The 23942-nt window shown below is 36.9% G+C and overlaps 2 protein-coding genes across 3 annotated transcripts in view; one reads left to right on the forward strand and one right to left on the reverse strand.

The window, feature by feature from the left end:
* Positions 1-733: 733 nt before the first annotated feature.
* On the forward strand, positions 734-21586 carry LOC105381298. Its single transcript, XM_048632410.1, has 4 exons — positions 734-886; positions 18127-18261; positions 18991-19116; positions 20167-21586. Exons 1-4 carry the CDS (start codon positions 838-840, stop codon positions 20223-20225), a joined length of 369 nt encoding a protein of 122 aa, XP_048488367.1. The 5' UTR covers positions 734-837; the 3' UTR covers positions 20226-21586.
* The window catches only part of LOC105381350 (carnitine O-palmitoyltransferase 1, muscle isoform), a 28648-nt gene continuing 25935 nt past the window's right edge, over positions 21230-23942 (reverse strand). For both annotated transcript variants that reach the window (XM_048632408.1, XM_048632409.1), the window contains exon 17: positions 21230-23936. In XM_048632408.1, coding sequence (XP_048488365.1) covers positions 23841-23936 — 96 coding nt within the window. In that variant the 3' untranslated portion in view covers positions 21230-23840. The remainder of the gene's footprint in view (positions 23937-23942) is intronic.

A 23942-nucleotide genomic window follows, 5' to 3' on the forward strand; every position in this document is an offset into this window, starting at 1 on the left:
AAAAAAAGCATGAACCACCGAATGGTTTACTAAGTGTGTCTGACTCACAGTCAGAGCAGTTAGGGGTGTTGGTAAGTGTAGCAATACGAGAGAAGCAAGGGCGTACCCAGGATTTCAGCTAGGGGGGGGCAGCTCATACCTGTGCCGAGATGATGGTCGGTCGGGTTATATTGAAACATTATAGATAAAAGAATATTAAATGAAAATATCTGACTAAAAAGAAAAGATACTTTGTTTCCAACACTTCATATTGCGCACAGTAAGTAACACGTTCTTAATTCCCACTTGGCAGGAAAATTTACGTTTATTTTATCTTCTAGGGGGGGGGCAGCTGCTCTGGGTACTGGGTACGCCCTTGGAGAGAAGTAGCGTGGAAGTAGCAATAATGGTGTCATTGTACTACTACTACGAAACAATGATAATATTTCTTTCATTTCTGATCTTTTGCTTGGTACAGTCAGTTCTGTACAGCATTTATGTGCATAGAGATTTCTTACGGAATTGGCTCGTAATTAAACAGTACCCGCAAAATTTGACTTATACATACATAAATTTTTGTGGGTCGAAAACTTCTGCAAAATCTTCCCATAAAACTAAAAGTACTTAGAATAACCAAAATCCAAAAACTTATATTCCGATTTAGCTGCTAGTTAAGTACCTACGTACAAACATTTGATCACCCGATATTTCCGCCAACTCCACACTTCCTTTCGAAAAAAAAACAACAACAAATGGGAGGCTAATCGCGAGCGGGGCGGGGCGCGTATCTCCCGGGTCAGCGATACTGCTCGAGATTAGGGGCCGTTCACACCGGCCAGTCGAGGGTCCGCAGCCACCATGCGTGCACACGCCGTCCTCACGCTGCTCTGCGCCTGCGCAGCCATCGGTGAGTACCAGCTGCCGTACCACCACCGACATATAAGCATAAGCAACGTCGCTTGCCCGTCAAACATCTGTTAGATCCATACAAGTTGCGTCAGATTTCACAAGCTAGCGATGCTGCTGATTGCTTATGTTCGGTGGCGGTAACCCCATAGCTTCATGTAACAACAGAACCTCCTGGTGCATTTGCTCTCATGTCCCTTGTGTTCACTCGGAAAGGTTTACTCCAGGTATTCCTTTTGGTCTGGAATAATTTAGCCAAAAGAAGATCAAAGAACAGCCTCAGTGCTTGTAGTGGAATTTTCGGGCATACTTGTTACCTACCTACCTGCTGTTAAAGAAACAGGAGGGAAATCTAATTCAATACAACGAGTAAGACCTCTGCATAAAATCCAGTCCAGAATCTAATAACGTTCTTGACGTAGTTATAGGGGCGTATATCTAAACAGGGGGTGGAAAAGCATTCAAATGTACAGCTTTATACCATCCTCTTCCTCCATGAAACCCTGGCGAGGTTGACGATAGAGAGAGGAAGATGTGGAGAATATAGTGGTCACCATGACGCTGAAGGTTCCATGCTTCTTCTTGCTGTGCAGTATTTATCCCTAAGATTAACAATATCACCGATAACACCGACATTTCAGGTAACTTTTTTTCAGAATACAAATCATGTCATGCCCCCAGAAACTTTTGCCACGAATGGCTTATCGCCTAAAATCTCTATTTACGAATTATCTTCAGCTGGCCTTAATGGTATGTTGTAAAGTTTTACTTAGTAGGTATAGTCTGACGCCAAGTCCGGGAACATTAATTATTCCAGTACTATACGGTATACTCACGACCAAATGGTGTAGTGGTTATAGTGACTCTCACTGCTATTCCAAAGGTCGGGGTTTGATCCCCAGCCGGGATAGATATTTATACTCGTGTCTTTGGTGTTAATATGTATCTTTTTATGTATCTGTGTGGCGCAGCTTAGGTTTGAGATAGATGCCCGTGTGTGAGATGTTCTCACATAATATTATATTATAATAATATAACATGTACAACGTGTGTACAACAGTAAGTGGGTGAGATGCGTGGGCAGCTGTCATCTGATAGTCTCCTATAATTTCCGCTCATCGGTGCCGGACGCTACAAATCAACATTTGTAAATGTCCAAATAATTATAATGATGTGATAAGTACCGAATAAACTAAAATAGATACAGAATTAACCCATACATCTCACTCCAGACATCTATGTAGGTACTAATTAAAATTACGGAGTCCATGTACTTATAACATAAATAAAGGTGGTAAATAGAGATGCCTGACAGAATAGCTTAAAATTTAATTTGTACATAGCGGTACACTCTAATGTTAAGTACATTAGAGTGTACATTAGAATGTTTAACTTTAGATTCTTATAAATAAATAAACATAATATTTCTGCTTGTGCTCGAGTCTCGAGCCTCGAGACCATCTATAAAATATCACCAATACTTATTACCTAATTCTTATTTGACTTCTGAATCATAAGCTGCGCCATTAGATATAATTATACCAAATAGTGTCAATTAACTGTGTAGTAGGTATTGAATAGTAAAGCATCATAATAATCCTAATACTAACAGAACTAATATTATAAATGAGAAAGTAACTGTGTGTGTCTGTTACTCTTTCACGCCAAAACTACTGAACGGATTTGAATGAATATGGTATACAGTAGTGATGTAACGAATATTCGCATGTTTTTGGATATTCGCATTCGCATTCGCAAGATTTTGTGCGAATGTTTTGCGAATATCAGTATTTATTAACAAAAACTATTTGAAAATAATGGTAGGTTAACAAAATCTAAATCCATTCGTCTATAAAAATTTTTATTTCTAGTTTCCCTCTAAATCACATTTCCAGTCTTACTTTATCATTTGGTATTATTTATTTACTTTGGGAAATGAAACTTTAGATTTTAATAGTTTCATAAGACATAGACTCTTTAAACAAACAAAAAGGGTATTTTGACAGTATACAGGATTATTTGCGAGTAGACCTGATCCTTTCAGGAGGAGACCTGAACATTTCCAGTCGATTGAACCCTATAATGCATAATCCGAAACTTAACCATTTCTAAGATATTTAATATTTAAGTTTTTTTTAATTGACAAAATGTTATTGTTTAAAACCGAAAAAAAAGTAGCCATATTTCATTTTTTTAGTTGTTTTGCATAAGTGATACCTTAATAAACTAATTAAAATAATCAAATGTGCATTATTTGACTTCAATTTGACACAATACCTCAAAATAATTAAAAATTTCAAAATATATTAAAAACGTAAAAAAATATAAGTTAAATTAAAAAAGAATATCATGTGACATTTTTTGTGCACTTCAGCTTAAAAAAATATCAACTTATAAGCTTTCAAATAAGATATTTCAATATCAAATCGATTTAGGTATCACCAAGATATGGCCAAAACAACCAGCACAGGCGGACAAAATTCAACAGGAAAACTAACAAGATTAGCCCAATTTAAAGGTAAAAAGTGTGATTGTTTTCAGTCCTGTTGACTTATTATAACGAATGTGTGTTTATAATGTCCATAAACACACATTCGTTACATCACTAGTATACAGATGGTATAGATAGACCCTGAAAAAGAACATAGGCTACTTTTTATCGCGGAATTTCCACAGGTAAACTTTTTTGCGAAGCGAAGCTCGCGGGTACAGCTACTTAGATATAAATAAGTAGTGATCCTAGTCGCGTGTATGCAAATAGTGTCAATAAACTGTGTCTTAAGTATTTAATAGCTCAGCATCATAATAAATTATTATAATTGATTAAGAAGGTTAATAACTACTTACTGATTCATTTGTTTATTTTTGTATTATTTTTTAAAGCGATCGTTAAGAAATGTATCGTACGCCTATGTATAATGTTTGAATCCTAATCCTAACTAATATTATAAATGCGAAAGTAACTGTGTACGTCTGTCTGTCTGTCTGTTACTCTTTCACGCGAAAACTACTGAACGGATTTTAATGAAATTTGGTATATGTTCTAGACCCTGAGAAAGAACATAGGCTACTTTTTATCCCGGAATTCCCACAGAAAAACTTTTTAAGGCGAAGCGAAGCTCGCGGGAACAGCTAGTTATATTTATAAAACAAACATATTATAAGTAAACGTTGCCATCTTTGGATATTTTTGCCAATCAAGTTTGAATCGAAGTTGAAAGTAACAATACATTTATTGATGCGTATTAATTTAATTAGCGAACGATATTTATCTATATACGAATACCTACTAACGTATTTGTGACAAATATGTTTTTATGATTGCAGAAAATGTTGTGCTCTATCAAATTAATTGCTTGTAGGTACGTAGTCCACGTAAAATGACTGTTATAACATGTATCAGGTTCGATGGAGTTGTCTCACCGATATACCTTCCTACTGTACCTACCTAATTTATGAGTGCAGAACATAATCATTGGTAGTTTTCCGCAATTAAAACGATTTTGAAACAAGTGAGAAAAACGAGGTTTACTATGGTAAACGAAAATAATAAAACATTAACACTGATGTTGTACAGTCCATTTCAAACAACCACCCTTTGGTTCGTGAGTTTGAAAAGCTACAAAACTGTAGGTAAGTTATAGTTACTTTTAATGAAGCTACCGTACGTCTTACTGTTCTCCATTCATTTAGAGCTACCAGTTAAAGTAAAAATAATCATCTTCTGTTTTTGTCCGTTGCAAGGTTATCCTAGCCGCACTCTACACAACACATCACTGTTCATTGTAACGGCGATCACCAAAGGCATCAAAAGGCAATCTTGTTTAATTTTAACACGATCTTCTTTCCATCTCCTCACTTATATTGCCCAAGTTACCTTATTTAGTTATCATCAAAAGGGCTCGAGTTTCTTGAAACATGCCAAATTGTTTGTCGGCGGCTTAAATTGGAAATGAGACTTTGGAAAGTAGCTATAGGTATAAACCTACCTATGTTGATGAGAGAATAGCCTGAGGGTGCGCGCAATGAGTTAATATTTAAATTCCTACAGAGTTAGGCACACTATCTCTGAGTAAGCCACTGAATTTTTAACTAGACCCTGTAGTGGATGCTTTCGAAATCACAGAGTCGTTTAACAATTTGATGAGCAGTATCTACTGACGTGATATACAGCCGTGTTGCTTGATTTTAAACACTTTAGTAGCTAGGTACCTACTTAGGTACCTATGCCTATTTGTGTTTATGACAAGAGAAATATTCTTTTGTTTCTAAAGTGGACTAAACATATACTTATACCCTAGCCTACATATCCCAGTAAAAAGGTATGTACTTACTTATTTCTGTAAATAACTAATTTTAAAACACTCAACAATTTGTTATCTTTACACATTGTGTTGGTTGTGTTGTGTTAGCGGAAACAGACAAATAAGATAAACCATTCATACATTATTTTGTTTATTCTTAATACCGAACATATTTAAATAGGATAATTTAATTTTCTGGTAGAAAATGTAAACATTATATTTTTTTTAATTTAAAGGTACATATAAAAATACATTTACTTACAATATCAAAGTTTTGTACCTCCCTGTAGTGTAGCTCGAAAAACTGATCTCAGGCTCGGCTGTAGACTGCGTGTATCTTTTTTATATGACAATAATTAAAAAACCGATGGCACTCATTCCTTTATAATATTATAGAAAGACGTTGAATTTTCAGGTACGTGGTTGTATATACAGGTACAGTACAGACCGCTCAGTCAATCTCGGGAGCGTCCACTAACATATTGTACCTATTATGTAAAGTAGTACTCAATCTTAACTTAATTTTTATCCAGCTTTCATGAACATTTTCACTTGGACGACCGAATGGCGTAGTGGTTAGTGACCCTGACTACTAAGCCGAAGGTCCCGGGTTCGATTCCTGGCTGGGGCAGATATTTGTTTAAACACACATATTTGTTCTCGGTTCTTGGATGTGCCCGTAAAATGGCAATAGGCCCGCCCCCTATTACATTGGGACTAACATAACACGGGCGAAAAGTGGGTGCAACAATGCACCTCTGCCTACCCCTCAAGGGAGTACATTAGAACAAGGTGTGAGTGTTTGTTTTGTTTTTTTTTTTAACTTGGTGTTTTTATTGTCATTGCCACTGTCAAGTGGGTGGCTTATTTGAAGTGTATTGCGTGGCGTAAATAGATATCCAATATGGCATTCCCACTGTGCAATTCACTTCTTTCCACGCAGATCAAACTGTGCTCTATTATACACACAATACCCTACAATACTGGTTATATTTCCGTTGTCACTAGTGGGCGTGGTCAGTCAGAGCTGTATCCAGGTCTTAGCATTTAAACACTAAAAAATATCTATTAAGTACTTACAACCCAAGCTTTTCTGAGAAAAGCCAACTTGATACCAATTATTATCAGCATATTAGACTAAGAAGAACTAAGGTTAGAATAATTAGATACATCATTTAACCAAAGTTACATAATATATTATTACCTATCTAGTGATTTATGCTAAATGTAGTGCGGGACACCCTCCGGCACGCCGGTCAGTTCATGGACAGGTAGCCTGTGCCTGGATAAGGTCCAGGACATTATAGTTATTATACAGCATTTAGTGCAGTGCTGAAATTAACATAAGTATACTTACTTATTGCATATAAAGAACTTATATACATACATGAGTCATAATATTATATTCACTAACCCAAGCGAACTTCGAAATGGTTGTTTTTCAAACTCCCCTCACCTAAAATGCTGGATTCGCCGCAGGGTGTCCCACGCTCTACGACCGGCAAATATATATAGAACCTTTGAGTCAATTGTGCCGATGACAGGGCTACGCTATTTCCAACAGTGGACCACGGACAATAAATGGGATTCCATCCACCACAATCTATAAACTAGGATTATTCTCAATGTACTACCTACTTACATAAATTTTAACATCGCTTCGTTAGATACCTATAACTACCAAACAATGAAACCATACTTATATACATATACATATGTAGACGGTATCACAAATAAAGATATAAAAAATTACTAAGTACCTACTTATTGTAAATAGTTTTGTGCATTTATTGATTGGCAGTTGACCTGTGCAGTGTGAACCTTTGCGTTATCCTCCCTGTTTCTTTTTAGGTACCTACGGTTAAGCTGACTGTTCATGAAGGTGTAGTACCTGTCCTCAACACTTCCTTCATATTCAATGTCCATATTTTATATAGTAGAGTGCTGCTATCAAAAATACTCACAAAATATGCCTTTGATTTTTTTGAAAAACCTTTGCCTTTTGATCGCAAACATCACGCGTTCAAAGCGTAGTTTTTCACAAGTTTTTCAGTCAAATGTCAATAGGCATAGAATAACACGGCTCGGTTTTTGCGGCACGTCATTTATCCAGGTTTTACACCATATACCTATAGTGCCACAATCTTATGTTGGCAAAAATATTATATTCCTACCAAAAAGTCCGGCTGTCATTGTTCCGAGGTTTACGCTGGCAGAATTATCTATTTCGGAACGCAGTCTACGGCGAGCGGAGACGGAAGTGACGTCACGCAACTGAACGCAAGAACAAGATGGTTGAACGAAGCCACTCTCGGTAATGGCGGTGTTGGCTTTTTTCTGCGGCAGCGGATATATTGGATGTTTCTAAGAAGTGTGTTATGAACATTGGTTTTCTTGTCAGCGTGTGATCGGTGTCAGGTTATTTGGGCTTTGAAGAGCTCTCGGGACTAGTTTAGTGGGGTGGTTTACAAGGGAACGTCTTTGTGCTGGACTTGGACTCGCCTATTCTAATTGGTTTAACATCAGAAGTGCTAACAATCAACGCCTACAAATGGGAAGACGATCTCGATCGCGGGTTCGTCGCGATCGTGATGCAGCTACGAGAAGCAAGCGCAAGCGATGCTCGTCGTCGTCGAGCTCGAGTTCTGCCACGCCCTCGCCACCACCTCCAAAGCGTAAGCGCAAGGTAAAAGCGCCGGAAAATGTGAGTACGCAGTCAATTACTTTGAACAGCATGATACCAGAATTTAACCCGTTAACAGACAATGTAACGTCTTGGCTAAATATAATTAAGTCCTACTCCACCACGTTCTCTTGGACGGATAGCATGGTTCGTTATCAGGCTTTGAACAAGTTAAAGGGCTCCGCTAAAATCTGGTATGATTCTTTACTACGTACAAATAATGATTGGACTACATGGGTTTGGGCAGATTGGGAAAAAAAGATTGCAACTACATTTCAAATAAGGCGAAATATGTTTCAGTTGTTGAAAGAGATTTTAGATAACAAACCGTTTGAAAATCAGTCCTTGTACGAATTTTTTTTCGAACAAAAATGCAAAATTGATCGGTTGTGCCTGAATTTTACGGAACAAGATATTGTTTCTATAATTTTAGGTAACATAGGTGATAATAATCTCAGATCGTCGGTAGAGGCTAGTAATTGTAATACTTGTGACAATTTAGCCGGATTTTTGCATAGTAGGATACATAAAACGACGAATTCGAAATTTGTTAGCTATAAAAAGGATAGCCATTTTAAGCAAGCCGCTACTATTGTCCAGCCGTCGACTAGTCAATCGAGCATGCCTATGGTAACAAAACAGTCGGATAATTCGCATCAAAAACCTATTAGTTGTTTCACTTGTGGTGGTGCTCATAAAAGAGCGCAATGTGATGTAAAATGCAATTTTTGTAGTAGAAAAGGGCACGTGGAAATAAATTGTTTTAAAAAGAAGAATCAAGAAGCAGCTAAGCAGGAAACAAACTGTGTTGTTTCTTCAAACTCGAAAAAGAAATTTCATAAGAGGTTGATCTTAAACGAATTTTCACATGACGCGTTCATTGACACGGGCAGTAGCTGTTCCCTGATTGTTGTTTCAATAGTTGAAAAGTACGCATTGCAAAAATATACTTTGGAGATTCCTGTTTTATTGCAAGGTTTTTCCAAAGAAAGCCAGAAAACTATTACGCAAGCGGTAAAAGTAGACATACAGCTAGATTCTGTGCATATAAAAGATGTAGAAATGTATGTGATTGATGATTTAACTGGGTGTGAGATTTTGATCGGACGAAATGTTACGGAACGTTCAGATTTGATGTATTCTCGTATTGCGGATCAGTTAACGTTTGATTACGCCGAAAAATTTACAAATTTTTGTAATTCAATCTCGGAGGTAGAGTTAGATACAGATTCTCATAGCAGTGAATTGGTTGTTCTATTTCGTAAATATGAAGACTGTGTTTCGCAAACCATTGACAAATTGGGAAAAGTCAATGAGTATGAAATGAAAATATCTTTGTTGGATAATAGGCCGATTCAGTGTAGACCATATAGGGCTTCTCATGCAGATCGAAGCGTCATTCGGAAAACCGTCGAAGAATTAAAAGATAATGATATCATACGTGACAGTAATTCATCTTATGCGAGTCCAGCTTTGCTTGTTAGTAAAAAAGACGGTCAGAAACGTTTATGTATTGACTATCGAGCTTTGAATAAAATCACAGCTAAGGATAAATACCCGATGCCTAGGATTGAGGACCTCATTGATAGGTTAAATGGGGCAAAAGTGTTCTCAAATTTAGATTTAAAATGTGGATATTACCAATTAAAAATGGCGGATGACGCAATTGACAAAACAGCTTTTATCACAGAGGATGGTCATTATGAATTTTTGCGTCTACCGTTTGGTTTAGTGAACGGACCATCATTTTTTCAACAAGTGATGAATAAAGTGTTAGGTAGCTTGAGATTTGGCAAGGTAATAATATTCTTGGATGATTTGTTATTAATCAGCGAAACGGTTGATGAGAATTTAAATCTCTTGGAAACAGTACTTAAAATTTTTCGAGAGTACGGGTTAACACTAAACCTAAAAAAATGTCATTTTCTAAAGTCGGAAATTGAATTTTTGGGTTATAAAATAACGCAAGACGGAATTAAACCTAGCGAATTGAAATTAACAGCGGTTAGAGATTATCCTGTACCTAAAACCGTTCATCAATTGCGTCAATTTCTCGGTCTTATCAGCTATTTTCGTAAGTTTATTCGAAATTGTGCGGTTTTGTCAAGTCCTTTAACCAATCTGTTAAAAAAAGATAGTACATGGAAATGGGAGGACGAACATAACCAATGTTTCTTAAATTTGAAATCAGCGTTGACACAGGATAACATATTGGTTATATTCGATCCTGAGAAGGATTCTGTACTATATACTGACGCGTGTAGAGAAGGTATAGCGGGAATATTGATGCAGGTTACAGATGAAGGGGAAAAACCTGTACACTATTACAGTAGACAAACTACGGAAGATGAAAAGAGATATCATTCTTTCGAGTTGGAATTATTAGCCATAGTGGCATCGTTGCAAAAATTTCGGTTGTACTTACTGGGTTCCGAGTTTAAAATTGTTACGGATTGTAATGCAGTTCGGTTTGCATTAACAAAAAAAGAAATAATTCCTCGGATATCTCGTTGGGTATTAGCAACTCAAGAATTCGATTATAATATCGTTCATAGGGAGGGTAGAAGAATGCAACATGTAGATGCATTGAGCCGCAACCCTGTACAGTCCGGTGAAAAATCTGAAGCCGAAATTATTATGTCGATTACTGAAGCGGACTGGTTGCTTTCGGTTCAAATACAAGATCCTAAGTTGACCGAAATTAGGAAGGCTTTAGAGTCAGGGGAGTCCGAGAAACATAAACATATTTTCAAGAATTACGAGCTTTTGGGCAATAAAGTTTACCGGCGTACTGCTCGTGGCCGACGTTGGGTAGTGCCTAAAAAGTGTATTTGGCAAGTAATTAAATGTAATCATGACGATCTTGGTCATTTTGCCGAGGATAAAACGGTGGAGCGTCTTGAGTATCAATATTGGTTTCCCCGCATGAGGAGAACGGTAAAAAAGTACATAAAAAATTGTTTGAATTGTATTTATAACAAAAATAAACATGGACGAAAAGAGGGAGAATTATTCCCGGTGCCCAAGTACGCTCAGCCGTTTCATACCTTGCATTTGGACCATTTGGGTCCTTTCGTTAAGTCGCTAAAGGGTAACAAATACTTGTTAGTAATGGTAGACGCATTTACTAAATTTGTGTTTATATCAGCGGTACGCAACACGGATGCTAGTAACGTGATTAAAGAACTAAAAAGTCTCTCTAAAATATTTGGTCACTGTAGAAGGTTGGTAACAGACGCAGGGTCATGTTTCACTTCTCACGATTTTATAAAGTATTGTACCGATAGTAACATTCGTCTACATACGGTAGCGACGGGAATGCCGCGATCGAACGGTCAGGTCGAAAGATTTAATAAAACTATCTTAGAGGCTATGAGAGCTATGGGTGCAAGCGTTTCGGATGATAGATGGGACGAGTGTATTCCCATTCTGCAGCAGGCTATGAATAGTACATATCATAAAACAATAAAAGCTGTACCTAGTGAAGTTTTCTTTGGCTATAGATTAAGAACAGATAGCGACCGTTTGGCTCCGGAGCAGGATAGTGACCATGCGATTGACGTAACCAAATTAAGATCGTGGGTGGATGAAAATATAAAACAGAGTGCGACACAGCAGAAAGAAAGATTTGACAGCACTAGAATGAAAGCCAGACAATATACCGAAGGGGACTTAGTATTACTTAAAATACAAAGTCAGTCTAATGATGGAAGAAGTAAAAAGATGCTTCCAGTATTTAAAGGGCCGTTTCAAATTAAGAAAGTTTTGGGTCATGATCGGTATGAGGTGGTGGACATGAGAGGCAGTGAGCGCTGTAACAAACCATACATTGGTACAGCAGCAGCTGAGAATATGAAACCATGGATTAGAATCGACGACTGGACTACAGAGTAAATTACCGTGTTGGCAAAGGTACCTACTTATTGTTATTTACTTTATCATTTAAAAATGATGTCAGATACAAAAGTTTTTTAGAATGAAATAGAATATTTGTGAATTGTTGTACTTATTTTGTTGACTGTGATCTGGAAGGATATGAGCGTAGGTACTTCAATTGCCTAGGTATGGAGGTGGTCTTTGACGAGCCTGGGTTTCAGGTGGTCCTTGACGAGCCTGTTTATCAGGTGGTCTTTGACGAGCCTGGGTTTCAGGTGGTCTTTGACGAGCCTGGGTTTCAGGTGGTCCTTGACGAGCCTGGGTTTCAGGTGGTCTTTGACGAGCCTGGGTTTTCAGGCGGTCTACGACGAGCCTGGGTTTCAGGTGGTCATTGACGAACCTGGATTTAGAGGTGGTCTTTTGACGAGCCTGGATATCAGGTGGTCATTGACGAGCCTGGGTTATGAGGGTATTTCAGACGAGCCTGGGTTACAGGTGGTCTTTGACAAATAAAGTTGAGAAGAAGCTTTGGCGATTTTGGTTGAATTATAAAAATGGCAATTTGGAAGGACCTATAATACTCATAGAATACCAGTTTCACACAAACCACACAGCAGCACATTCATTTATTTTGCTTTGATAAATACTATATGCTGTGTTTGTTACAGAAATGCTGAGCGTTAGTGCCTGAGGGCAGGCACAGCGCAGGACGGCCGTGTTGGCAAAAATATTATATTCCTACCAAAAAGTCCGGCTGTCATTGTTCCGAGGTTTACGCTGGCAGAATTATCTATTTCGGAACGCAGTCTACGGCGAGCGGAGACGGAAGTGACGTCACGCAACTGAACGCAAGAACAAGATGGTTGAACGAAGCCACTCTCGGTAATGGCGGTGTTGGCTTTTTTCTGCGGCAGCGGATATATTGGATGTTTCTAAGAAGTGTGTTATGAACATTGGTTTTCTTGTCAGCGTGTGATCGGTGTCAGGTTATTTGGGCTTTGAAGAGCTCTCGGGACTAGTTTAGTGGGGTGGTTTACAAGGGAACGTGTTTGTGCTGGACTTGGACTCGCCTATTCTAATTGGTTTAACACTTATCTGTTCCGGTGGTCAAAATGTGCAACAACGAGACGTCATTGTCAAACGTCATTTCATGCTCTGTGCGTTATTTGAGTTGTCAATTTCTGCGAAGAAGCTGACGCTACGTTATTTAATTTGTTTTGTGATTTTCTGGGTGAAATACTGCCAAAAACGCTGTAATGTGATGCAAGAAAAGTAGTACTATATATTATGGCTTTTATACAGGAAGAATAACGTATTCAGGCGCCTTTAATTCCGTTTGAAAAATTGGAAGATCGAGTTGCAGCGGCTACAGGTTAGTGTTGCCAAATATGACGAATAATTTTACCCACATACTCACATGTAATTTTATGAAATATTTTCCCGAGAGGCCCGTGCCCCAGCAGTGGGGACGGGATGGGTCGTGATACTCGTGATGAAAAGTATATAATCTTTATTTTTCTTTGATTACAGGTGTGAGGACGTGACATGATACTTTAAATCTTAGGCAATATACCAAGAAGAATTTCGCGCACCTGCAGCGATTTTAGACGAAATAATGATGATTTATGACATGTCATTGTTTTCCCAACCTATCAAGAGTTGGCTGAAAGAAATTGCTTTTTGGCAATTAGCCTTTGGAAGGAGACCCGTGCCCCAGCAGTGGGGACGTGATGGGTCGAGATGATGAATTAGCCTTTGCACACTGTCTGAATTTCTTTTAATTGTATGCTCTTGTTTCTTGTTACTTTAGAAAATGTAAAATAAAGTGTTCAGAAATAATACTTCATAAATAGTTTTTTTTAAGTCTATCTATCTCGTTATTCCCACGACCCACATATATTACCTATACCAAATGTCGTTTGATATATTATCCTCCTGACCCCGAGAGGTATAAATGTATACATTGTTAATACATTTTTAAAAAATTTAAAAAAATACTACTGAACTGTTTTGTCACTTTGTCAAAGAACAAATTGTTTAAGGGATAGGTACTTTATAAAACTTTAAAGGAATAACAGGGATACTCCATAAAACTTTGAATATAGGTATTTTTAAACTATATATTTATTTATTTTTCAATGTCCTACTCATAGCACGCCAGGTGTCAGGAGGATAAATCCACTTTCATTTACTATGAACCCTATATTTTGATTTATCTATGCTTATGAATGTACCTAATTATAACAATAGGTAATAGCAGAAATGCATTGTCGTTTAAACCAGAAATAGGCAAAATTTAATCGATGGCATCACTGGATTCGATCTCAGTGACGTCTCCACCGGAACAGATAAAGCCCCATCCATACGCTTGCTGTTTGTCACAAACACGGCAAACAGCAAACAAAGTCACAAACACCAACCACAATCACCGAACACAAACAGCCGTCCACATGCTCGGCGAACGCTCATAACATTCCGAACCGGCAAACACGGCGGACGACGAGCTATTACTTTCGGGTTGACATATTTCTATTATATAAATTAAAGCAAGAGAAAGAAAAAAGGAAAATAAGAAGAAAGCAAAGACGATGGTGGGATAATAATAATAATTAAAAAAAATTAAAAACCGACTTCTTCTTTTTAATTATTATTTTATAGTTTTTAGTTTATTTGCAATAATTTTTAATCAAAAGTAAGATGCAAATGGTACCAAAACGTCCTACTAATCAATACGAATCATTCAAGCCTAAACACGAGGTAGTTGCTATATACCGTTGAGGAGTTCCCTTGACTGCCTTCCGTTTCCATCATCAGATCAGCTCAAGGTCACCATCATATTTTTTTGTTATAAGAACTATATTTACGTTCTTAATTTCATTAGAATCGGTTAATATGTGTCCAAAATGGAAATTCATGCCCTGTTTTTACCCCTTTACCCACCCTTAGGGGTGAAATAAAATTCTGAAAAAAATGGGACCACCTGGAAGCTTAACCCAATACAACAAAAAAAGAATTTTCAAAATCGGTTCATAAACGGCGGAGTAATCGGTGAACATACATAAAAAAAACCCGACGAATTGAGAACCTCCTCCTTTTTTTGAAGTCGGTTAAAAATACATAGAAATCGTACAATGTACTGCTTTATTTGGGCTTTAATTTGTTTTATATTTTTATTTTGATAAGCCTCCAAAAATTACAGAATCGTAGGTGCTGACCAATCATCAGACATTTTTTACGCTTTGCGCGCCAACGAAAAAGTGTAGCAAGTAAATACGTCCGCCTCCTCCAAGCTCAGCGCGCATACTGATCGCTGCCAGACGTGTGGATACGTAGCAAACTGTTCGCCGAACATCCTTTGATCTGGCAAGAAAAACCGACACCGATGCCGAACACTGGCGAACACAAACACAAACAGGCAAACAACGACAAACACCCATCCACACGTCAGTGTTTGCTGTTTGCTGTTTGCTGTTTGCCATTGTTCGCCGAGCGTGTGGATGGGGTATAAGATTGTGGCACTATAGTTATAGTTAGGTACAGAAAGCCTATCGCAAACTGAAACTGACATTAAAAAAACACTCAGGTCTCGACGAAATTATGGAAGTAATATGAGTAGTTACTTCCATGGACAAAATACACGCACTTATATTTATTATTATAGTCTGGCTGAGCAGAAGCTTCGAGCCCTTTATAAAGGTTTGCAAGGTGAAAGAGTAACTATTTAGACTTTTTACATGCTGAATGAGAATGAGAACTAAAATAGGAATTATATTAAATTGTATTTTTCTTTTCAACGTAGCCTGCTACTGGCATTCTAATAATTGTGTTTTGCGTATTTACTTGGTAGCTTGGTAGTCTATTTACGAAGGGGAGATCACGGTTCAATAATTTACTTATTATTTATCTCATCTGGCTTTATTAGTGTATTTAACATAAAACATAATGTACAGGTTGGTTTATATCAGTGATTTCCCTTTGTCAAGTCAATGTAATGTAACCGACTTGCTGAGCAACTTGAATTAACTTTATTTTTTTATTATTTTAGTGATTGACTTATAGTAAACGTGGCTTAGTTGGTCCAGTAGTACCTAGGTACATTAACGTTCCTTAGAAAGTTCACTGATGAAATTCAATCATGTATAAATCACTACTATGTAGATTTTAGCGGTATATCCCTATGCAATAATGCGGTTTTTAATTGACCAAGACATGGAGCATGCTTATAATATTAAAAAAGAAAGTCATAATATAGGTAAGTATGATAAATTCTTCACGAGTGATACATTTATCCCCGTTATCCTCTCGCGTGGGCGGTTCAGCCGAGCTTCAGGATTGCAATCTCGTTCTGTAAAATCGAGCTTCCACAACTTGGAAGAAACTAATCCACAGAAATACCGCATCGAGATATTCTCGTCTCGGACCCGTGTAGGTGGGATGCTATGGCTGTAATATACTTATTTCTTGCACATTTTATTACGGTCTTATTCATAAAAAAACCTTAAAGTAGGTTTACTGAGCTCAATAGTTACGGAACACATTAAGCCTATTTGAGGTTTCGTAAAAATCTCTATTCATAATAGTTCCGTAAACCTCCAGTAACTATAGTGATGCTAATAGATTTCACAGACCAAACATTTTGACATTTTATTAAGTTGCCGGTCCGACGAAACCATAAACAAAAATAGCGAAAACTTTCATTCATTTATCAATCTCTATTATCTATGTTAGCCACGGCGCGGCACTTAAAAAAGTTTACGTTGGCTTAAAGGCGCAGTTGGCCAAGCCAAAACCCACAAAAAAAATAATTAAATTTTTACGTTACCATGGCAACTTATTTTCAGCAAATATTAACTCACAACAAATGTCAAATCGTCAATAAAGCAGAACAGCTGTTGACCGGCCGCCATGTTTTTGTACAAGAGGAGGCTTACGGAAGGTGTATAGTAGGGTCCAGCCAACTTTAGCATATCAAGGTTTTACGAATCAGTTGGAGAGTTCTTTAGCGCTATTGATCGTTTATGAATAAAGTTTTTTTGACATTTGCTTATAGCAGGCCTATAGGTCTCCCGTAACTTTTTATGAATAAGACCGTTAATTAATCTGTCCAGTTTATTATTGGTTTTCTGACATTCGAAATCCAATTCATATTTTTGATGACTGCAAAGGAAAACCCATGGAAGTAGGTAATAAGTACTTACGTACAACCATTGACATATATATTACTAGCGTAAGGACAGGGCCTCCCACTCAAAAAAATGGCACCCGCGCGTTGGCCCTAAAATCGTAATTTTAGGGCCAACGCTCCTCAGTCGACAGTTGTCTGTGGCCGAGAGATGGTCTTGTGAATCTTGTGATAAATATGTAGTTGTGTTGTGAAAGGCTGCAAAAACCATTATACGAAGGTCAAAAAGAAATATCGAATATCGTATCATCGGTAATTACCATAAAATTAAGTAATAAACACATTATAAAGTGATAATTATTTTACTACCAAAGTCTACAATGGCCGCGCGCTGTAACCTTGTGCGGACGTCATTTTTTGTTGACTATCCTCCGAGAACATTTTCTTGTTGCACACACTTACGTTTTGGAGCGTGATTTTTAGTCCATTTGTACGGGACGCTCTACAGGTCTACAGCCCAAAACAGTTTTAATTTTAGTAGGTAGTTGGATTTGTCTTAAATTATTGATATGGCGCCTGCAAATAATAAAACAATGTCCGTCCGGGATGGTAAATTATTAACGCACGTACAAGGTTACGTCGTCAAGATAGTTGCTAGGCACTGACATAGTTCAAACAAATTATGACAGATAACAGTTATTTTGCTTGTATGAAGAAGGTTTGAGTAAAATGTTCTGAAGGGCCTATCCTTCCTTTTGAAATCATTGCGTACAACGTACTTATTACTTCCATGGGAAAACCAACTTTACAGAAATAAGGAAACGCCAAAAATACAAAAATATAGCGGAAGCTCTATAGTTACCTACTGTATTGTATTCTATTCAAATACTTACTCGATGTAGACATAATAATCTGACAGCCTAGCACGGGTACGCAAGACGCGCACATTAAGATGTGACAAAAAATTTCAGTCTCACTCGCTCTCGAAGCCGTGCGACGTGAATGAGCGCGACTCAAAACTTTTGTCACAACTTGCACCCCGTGCTAGACCTTCTGATTTACTATCCTAAAACCACGATTACATTAGTCCACCTCTTGTTCTAACCGACCGGCGACCATATAACAACGCGGATTAGGGTGTGCCGACATGCTAAACAAAAGAAGACCGCCCCCCAGACTATGGAGCATAAAACTTACTCTCCTGTCCCCTGTGCCCTTCCACCTGCACTAATAAAAAATCCCATGTCTTCTTCCAGCACTAGTCCGGGCCTGCGAGCCGGGGCAGGCCCACAGCGGCTGCAAGATCTTCGGCGCGTCTTGCTCTTGCGGCTACGGGTGCAAGACGGAGTACATCTACCGAACCAAGGAGGCGTGCATGAACGCACTTAGAGGTAAGTCCTTATGGAGATGCTGGAGATGGTGGCTCATCTCCATGCAAAGGGAGGATCCTCCGACCAGACCGGGTGGTGTGGCCTGGCGGGCAGCTGCCCAACGGCTAGCGTTGGGGTTTTGGTAGCTATTGCAGTGCTGCTGAGAAACTTTGATACTCCACTCTAAAGTTGTTCTAGATGACTTGCCTCAACACAAGATTGAACACAATAACATCTGTCAAAAAGGAGGTCAAGAGTACTAATTGACATTTTGGACGCGATTTTGATTAGTTCCGTCGAAAACCGCTCAATATTTTTATTGAAGACACCACCGTCGATCTCGAGAGAGCCAAATGGCGAGAAGACAAGATGAAACAAATGCATTGCGCGTCAAGAGTAGGGCTACTGGACGTGTAATTTTATCATCATTTAATCCCACAAGTGAATAGTGAAATACCCAAATGCAGTCAACATTATCAGCCCGTTATCATCAACTGGTGGGCATAGCCAGGTGAAAAGCTCTATGTCTAAGTCTGTACCAAACAGTTACCAACCCTATTAGCTGACGATTAAGTGTTTATCTCTTAATTTCCTTGCAGCCTTTTCCAAACAGAAACAAAATTATCTTACTTATATCTTAATTTCCTTACAGCCTTTTCCAAACAGAAACACCATTATCTTACCATCCATCCCCAATCTCCCCTTCTAGCTTTCCAAACCAGTCTGACCATCCCCGTTCTCCCCTTCTAGAGCGCAGTTCCAACATCTGCTCGCGCTCGCCGTGTGTGCGTGGCATCTGCACCCAGACCGCGCAGGACCCTGGCTTCGCCTGCAAGTGTGAAGGCACCGGCTTCTACGGACATCGCTGCGAGAAAGGTAACAGCTGTAACCCCTGCTGCCGCTTCGGGATTCGTTATCGTAGTTGAACGTCAATGTATCGTGATAGATAAATGCGGCGCTGTGATTAGTGGAGCGCGCATTAAACGAGTTGATCGACGTCGATAACGAAGCTGTGTTGCATCCTCTGACGTGGTATTAGGTAGGTAGGTACCTACTATACAAATACATAGTTAACTATTTCTTGGGTCGTCCTGGGTCGCCCCAATAAAGTTTTGTGTAATGTGCTCCTAGTGCCATCTGTTGGTTGCGATCAGAACTTCGTGGCTAGATGTCTGCCATAGGGATATGCATGGAAGTAATAAGTACTTACTTATGTACAAGTACTTATTACTTCCATGGGGTTATGCAACAAAATTTGTTTTTAGTAAAAGCGTAGCTCCCAAACGGCTGAACCGTTGCATTGTAGTTAGATAAGTATGTAGGTACTTACTTACGTTTTTTTAACATGTGTGTCTGACTGTAATTCTAGAAATCGCCGAAATAAATTTTATTGTGCCTAGAGGTAGGACACAATATGTCATTAACATTCAGTTTAAAAAACTGATTAACCCTCAAACATTAAGGAGTGTATGTTCCAATATTTAAATGAGGGACCGTAGCTGTGCGATTTGAATAATAGCTAACAGAAAATCTTGGGAAAAAATACTTGAATATCAATGAAATTTTTAATTTTGTCGAATAGACTCCTGTTTATCCTACCTCGCTCAAAAGTTCCCATAATGCTAGCTTCATTACCTCTGCTTTAAGTACAGGCTGTAACTAATAGCCAGGGAGATTTTTTGAGCCAGATACGATCCCGAATGGTATTTTCAATGATAGGTAAGGTAGTTTATACAGGGTGTTGCAAAAAGGGTATACATACTAAGCCGAAACCAGCATGTGCAGCATTTTTCGCGAATTTTGAAATTCTGATTTCATTTTCGGGCTTAGATATACCATGCTGCACATGTAGGTTTCGGCTTAGTACCTATACCCTTTTTGCAACACCCTGCCCTTACCCTTATATTATTATTGTTTTTTTTTCAGCATGCCCAACAATACCGATGCGTGGCCTGGTGTTCCCCCACGAATGCATCGTCATCTGAATCTACTTACCTAATGGCCAGCGATTCCACTATTTATTATTTAGCTTGTGAAGAACCTTCATGAATACAAAAGCTCACCACTTTATAAGAAAATTGTTTTTATTATTTTTACCACTTGAAATAAGTAAATGCTGTAAGTATACAGGGTGTTGCAAAAAAAAACGTTTCCCATAGCAAAAAGTCGCGTTAACAACAAAGCTTCTAAGGAAAAGGAATTTTTATTTTCGTGAATTTCCAAAACTCGTAGAACAAAAGTTGTTCAGAATAGCCCCCTGAGTCACCCCCTTTCGGCTTAGTATACGCTTTTTGCAACACCCTGTATTATGATGTGTGAAAGTGACAGTCAGTCTACGGTCAATATACTTACTTAGTACCTACAAAAGTAGAGTCAACTACACTAACCAGATTCCTACAGATGAAACCGATAAAACTGGTTTTAACGTTTCAGTGTTTACAAGGTTTTTTCTCTAGAACACGTGCGACTTCTTTGCTACTCTGAACATAAATATTCTTCCACCCAAAGGTTGTCTTGAAAAACTCGCTTTTAGTGACCTTTTTTGTACCTATGTGTTTGTATATAAGCTTTATAAAATCTGTTCTTGTGTACAAATAAAGAATATTCTATCTATCTATCTACTCTGTTGTATAATTTGCTACCGTGCTGCCTTATTGCGAATTTTTACTTTCACGAAGCGTTATTGTATAGCTTTAACAAATATATACCTAAGGTGCTTTTATTAGTTGCCTTTTAATGAAATTTATATATACTAAACAAAATATGCTGCGCGAGCCTAAAAAAACACCTAGTTTAAAAAACCTGCTCTCTTGTTCTATTACTTAATTGATATAAGTTATGTGAATGATAAAAATCATAATGTTACAGTCATAAGACGGACACTATAGATACATGCACCACTAATATCGATAATCTTAACATCCTGTATTTATTCTAGTTAGCAATGTAGATAACCTGGCTGAAATCTTATTAAATTAAAATACATAAATTCAGAATACAATATTTTTATTTACAGTGGATTTATCAAATATTGCTAAAAAACACCATTATTCGGTAAATAATATTCATGATTTTAATCGAATTAACATTTTAAAACCTCTTTTACTGATGTAAAACATTTTCTACAGCAATACGCATGTTTTGAGTGCAAAATCAAGTTAAAATGTAATGGTCTGAGGTTGGTTTTTAGAACCATGCATTCAGTTATCTATTTTATTCATGATAAAGACAGAACATAAGTTAGGACAGAACAAGGCAATTATATAATTTGTACTTTAGCATTTTCAGTTTTATGTATAAGTAATTAGGAAAGTTTTACATTTCTTTTTCGTATCAAAATGACCTCAATAATAGGGGGATATAACTCGAAAAATTAATTTATAATTCGAAACCATGTTTTTCATTTATTTCCCTTTTTACTGAGGTCGTAGAAATTTATATTTTGTAAAGTAATCAAAAATGCATTTAAGTATAAACATTACATACAAACGAAAAGGTTGCCTGGGCCGTTTACCAAAATGTATCTAAAGAAATAAATTGAGCTTTAGGAAAGAATATTTCAATATTTAGTTCACTTTGGAATATTTAAAGTTGAGTTTAATTTCTTTAGGTAGGTAATATATGTTTAGGTTCATATTTTTGAGTATTGTGTTAGTTAAGAATAAGTAAAGAAAGACAGACAACCTTCCACTATCAAAAAGTATAAATAATGTGCAGCAATATACATAACATCAAACACAAGTAAATATAAAACTAGTAAAGAACTCTTAAAAACGTGAGATAAAATTGTTACACTATAACTGTTTATAATTATATAAAAACTGTAATTATATTTAATTTATTTTTTAATTCGATTTACATGAAAATGCATAAAAACCAGTTCTGTTAAGGTGCACATCTTGATTCAGTTGTGACTATAGTATATTTGTTTAGGTAAACAACTAAAGGTAAAAAATATACAAACATGCACCAAATGTGTATTATGGCTAGAAGTTTTCGTTATAACACGTCATAAAATATCGACTCCATTTAATTAAGTACTTAAACAAATAGACTACATAATTTATACATAAAAAATTGCTGATACATAATTATTATAATAAATATAAAAAATATATTTAATATATACTTATCTACACAATATTTCTTAAGTAAAAATATAGTAACCGTAGGCTCAGAAAAATTCATTGAAAAAAGAAGACTTATGAACTTGTTCACAGAGGTAAACTTTTCAATAATTATAATTTAGCAAAGACTTTTAGCTAACAGATGGTACATTTTATGATAATTTACGATATAGATTTAATATAATAATAATATAGTATTAGTACCGCATAAAAACCAACAACAGTAATAAAATTGATGCTCTTTTCAAAATAACTTAACAAAAACTTCAATTCGATTATTTACACTTATCAAATGTATTTTTCGTGTTGATTTTGCAATAACATATATAAATTATAGCTTAATAAGTGTGTAAATATTAACAAATAAAATAAATGAGCAAAACTAATTTAAATAAGCCTACTTGTTAAATAACTAGAACCAGTTGCGTGGAGTTTACTCTTAAAATACTAAAGTTAATTAAATTAAACGCATAATCGTAAACACAACTCGAAATGTGAATGTGGTCCTTCACGTAAAGATATAAAGTTCAAATTATTCTAGAGTCGGACTGTTTGTTTTGATTTGTTCCTCTAGAATAATCTTATGTATTACAAATTGTTCGTATGCGATTACAGATTTATAATAAGTTTCATTTTAAACACTTCAATCTACAGTGGACCACAAGCCACACAAAAAACTTCAATATTCTCAGGGCTATACATTGTATAATATAATAGAAACGTTATATATTTCACTAATAACAAACACCTATTTGGTATTTAAGATAAGATTTGAATTGGTTTAAATATTTTATATATGTATGTGTATTTTTTTCGACATTCGTACAGTCATAATAAAAACTTGAACTGAGTTTCACGACACACATTTAAAAAAGAGTAAATGCTATATTTTTATGCATCTGAGAGGCTTGGGATGCCTTGGTTTATCCTATATTCCGAGTCCTGCTACACAATAACGCGATATAAACTACAAATAACAACAACAATCAATTGCATTTAACCTAGTATTAGTATTTGCCTACAATTACAGCTACACCAAAATTATATTACTTCACTTCTACTTAACAATCTTTAAAACTTATAACACTGTGTGTTTGTTGCACGCGCAAACTACATCGGAAAAACATGTACAAAATAACATACAAATAAAATTGAATACTATACTATGTTTGTACAAACATTTTGATGCATTTGATTGATATAAAATTCCTCGTAAAATAACGTGTTTGCTTGGAAAGACGTTTATAAAGTCACTTGATTACAGTATCTAAGCTCTCGATTTAAAATACTACGATTATTGACGATTCCAGTTATTGTACATACGGTAAAAAGTTGGGGAGTTTAGCGCGAGGCCTGTATAATTATGTATAGGGATATCCTGCAGTCTACATCGGACTGACGACTATGTAGTAGGTATAACGTGAGTAGTAGGACAACTCCGTATTAAGTAGCGGTGGCGGAGATAGGCCGGAGCTAGGCCTTCTTCTCCTGTAGCTTGTTGTAAGTGAGGAACATCTCCTTGACGTCCGCTAGAGACCGTTCTATTTCCTTCACGAAGTTCGATGCACTCTGCAA

Source organism: Plutella xylostella, chromosome Z (assembly GCF_932276165.1).
Source record: "Plutella xylostella chromosome Z, ilPluXylo3.1, whole genome shotgun sequence".
NCBI lineage: Eukaryota > Metazoa > Arthropoda > Insecta > Lepidoptera > Plutellidae > Plutella > Plutella xylostella.

Bases quoted from the DNA above. Each gene is read 5' to 3' on its own strand.
- LOC105381298 (XM_048632410.1), top strand. From the start codon at position 838: ATGCGTGCACACGCCGTCCTCACGCTGCTCTGCGCCTGCGCAGCCATC. The intron at 18,262-18,990 runs GTAAGTCCTTAT...CTCCCCTTCTAG, and splicing joins GTGCATGAACGCACTTAGAG to AGCGCAGTTCCAACATCTGC. The intron at 19,117-20,166 runs GTAACAGCTGTA...TTTTTTTTTCAG, and splicing joins CGGACATCGCTGCGAGAAAG to CATGCCCAACAATACCGATG.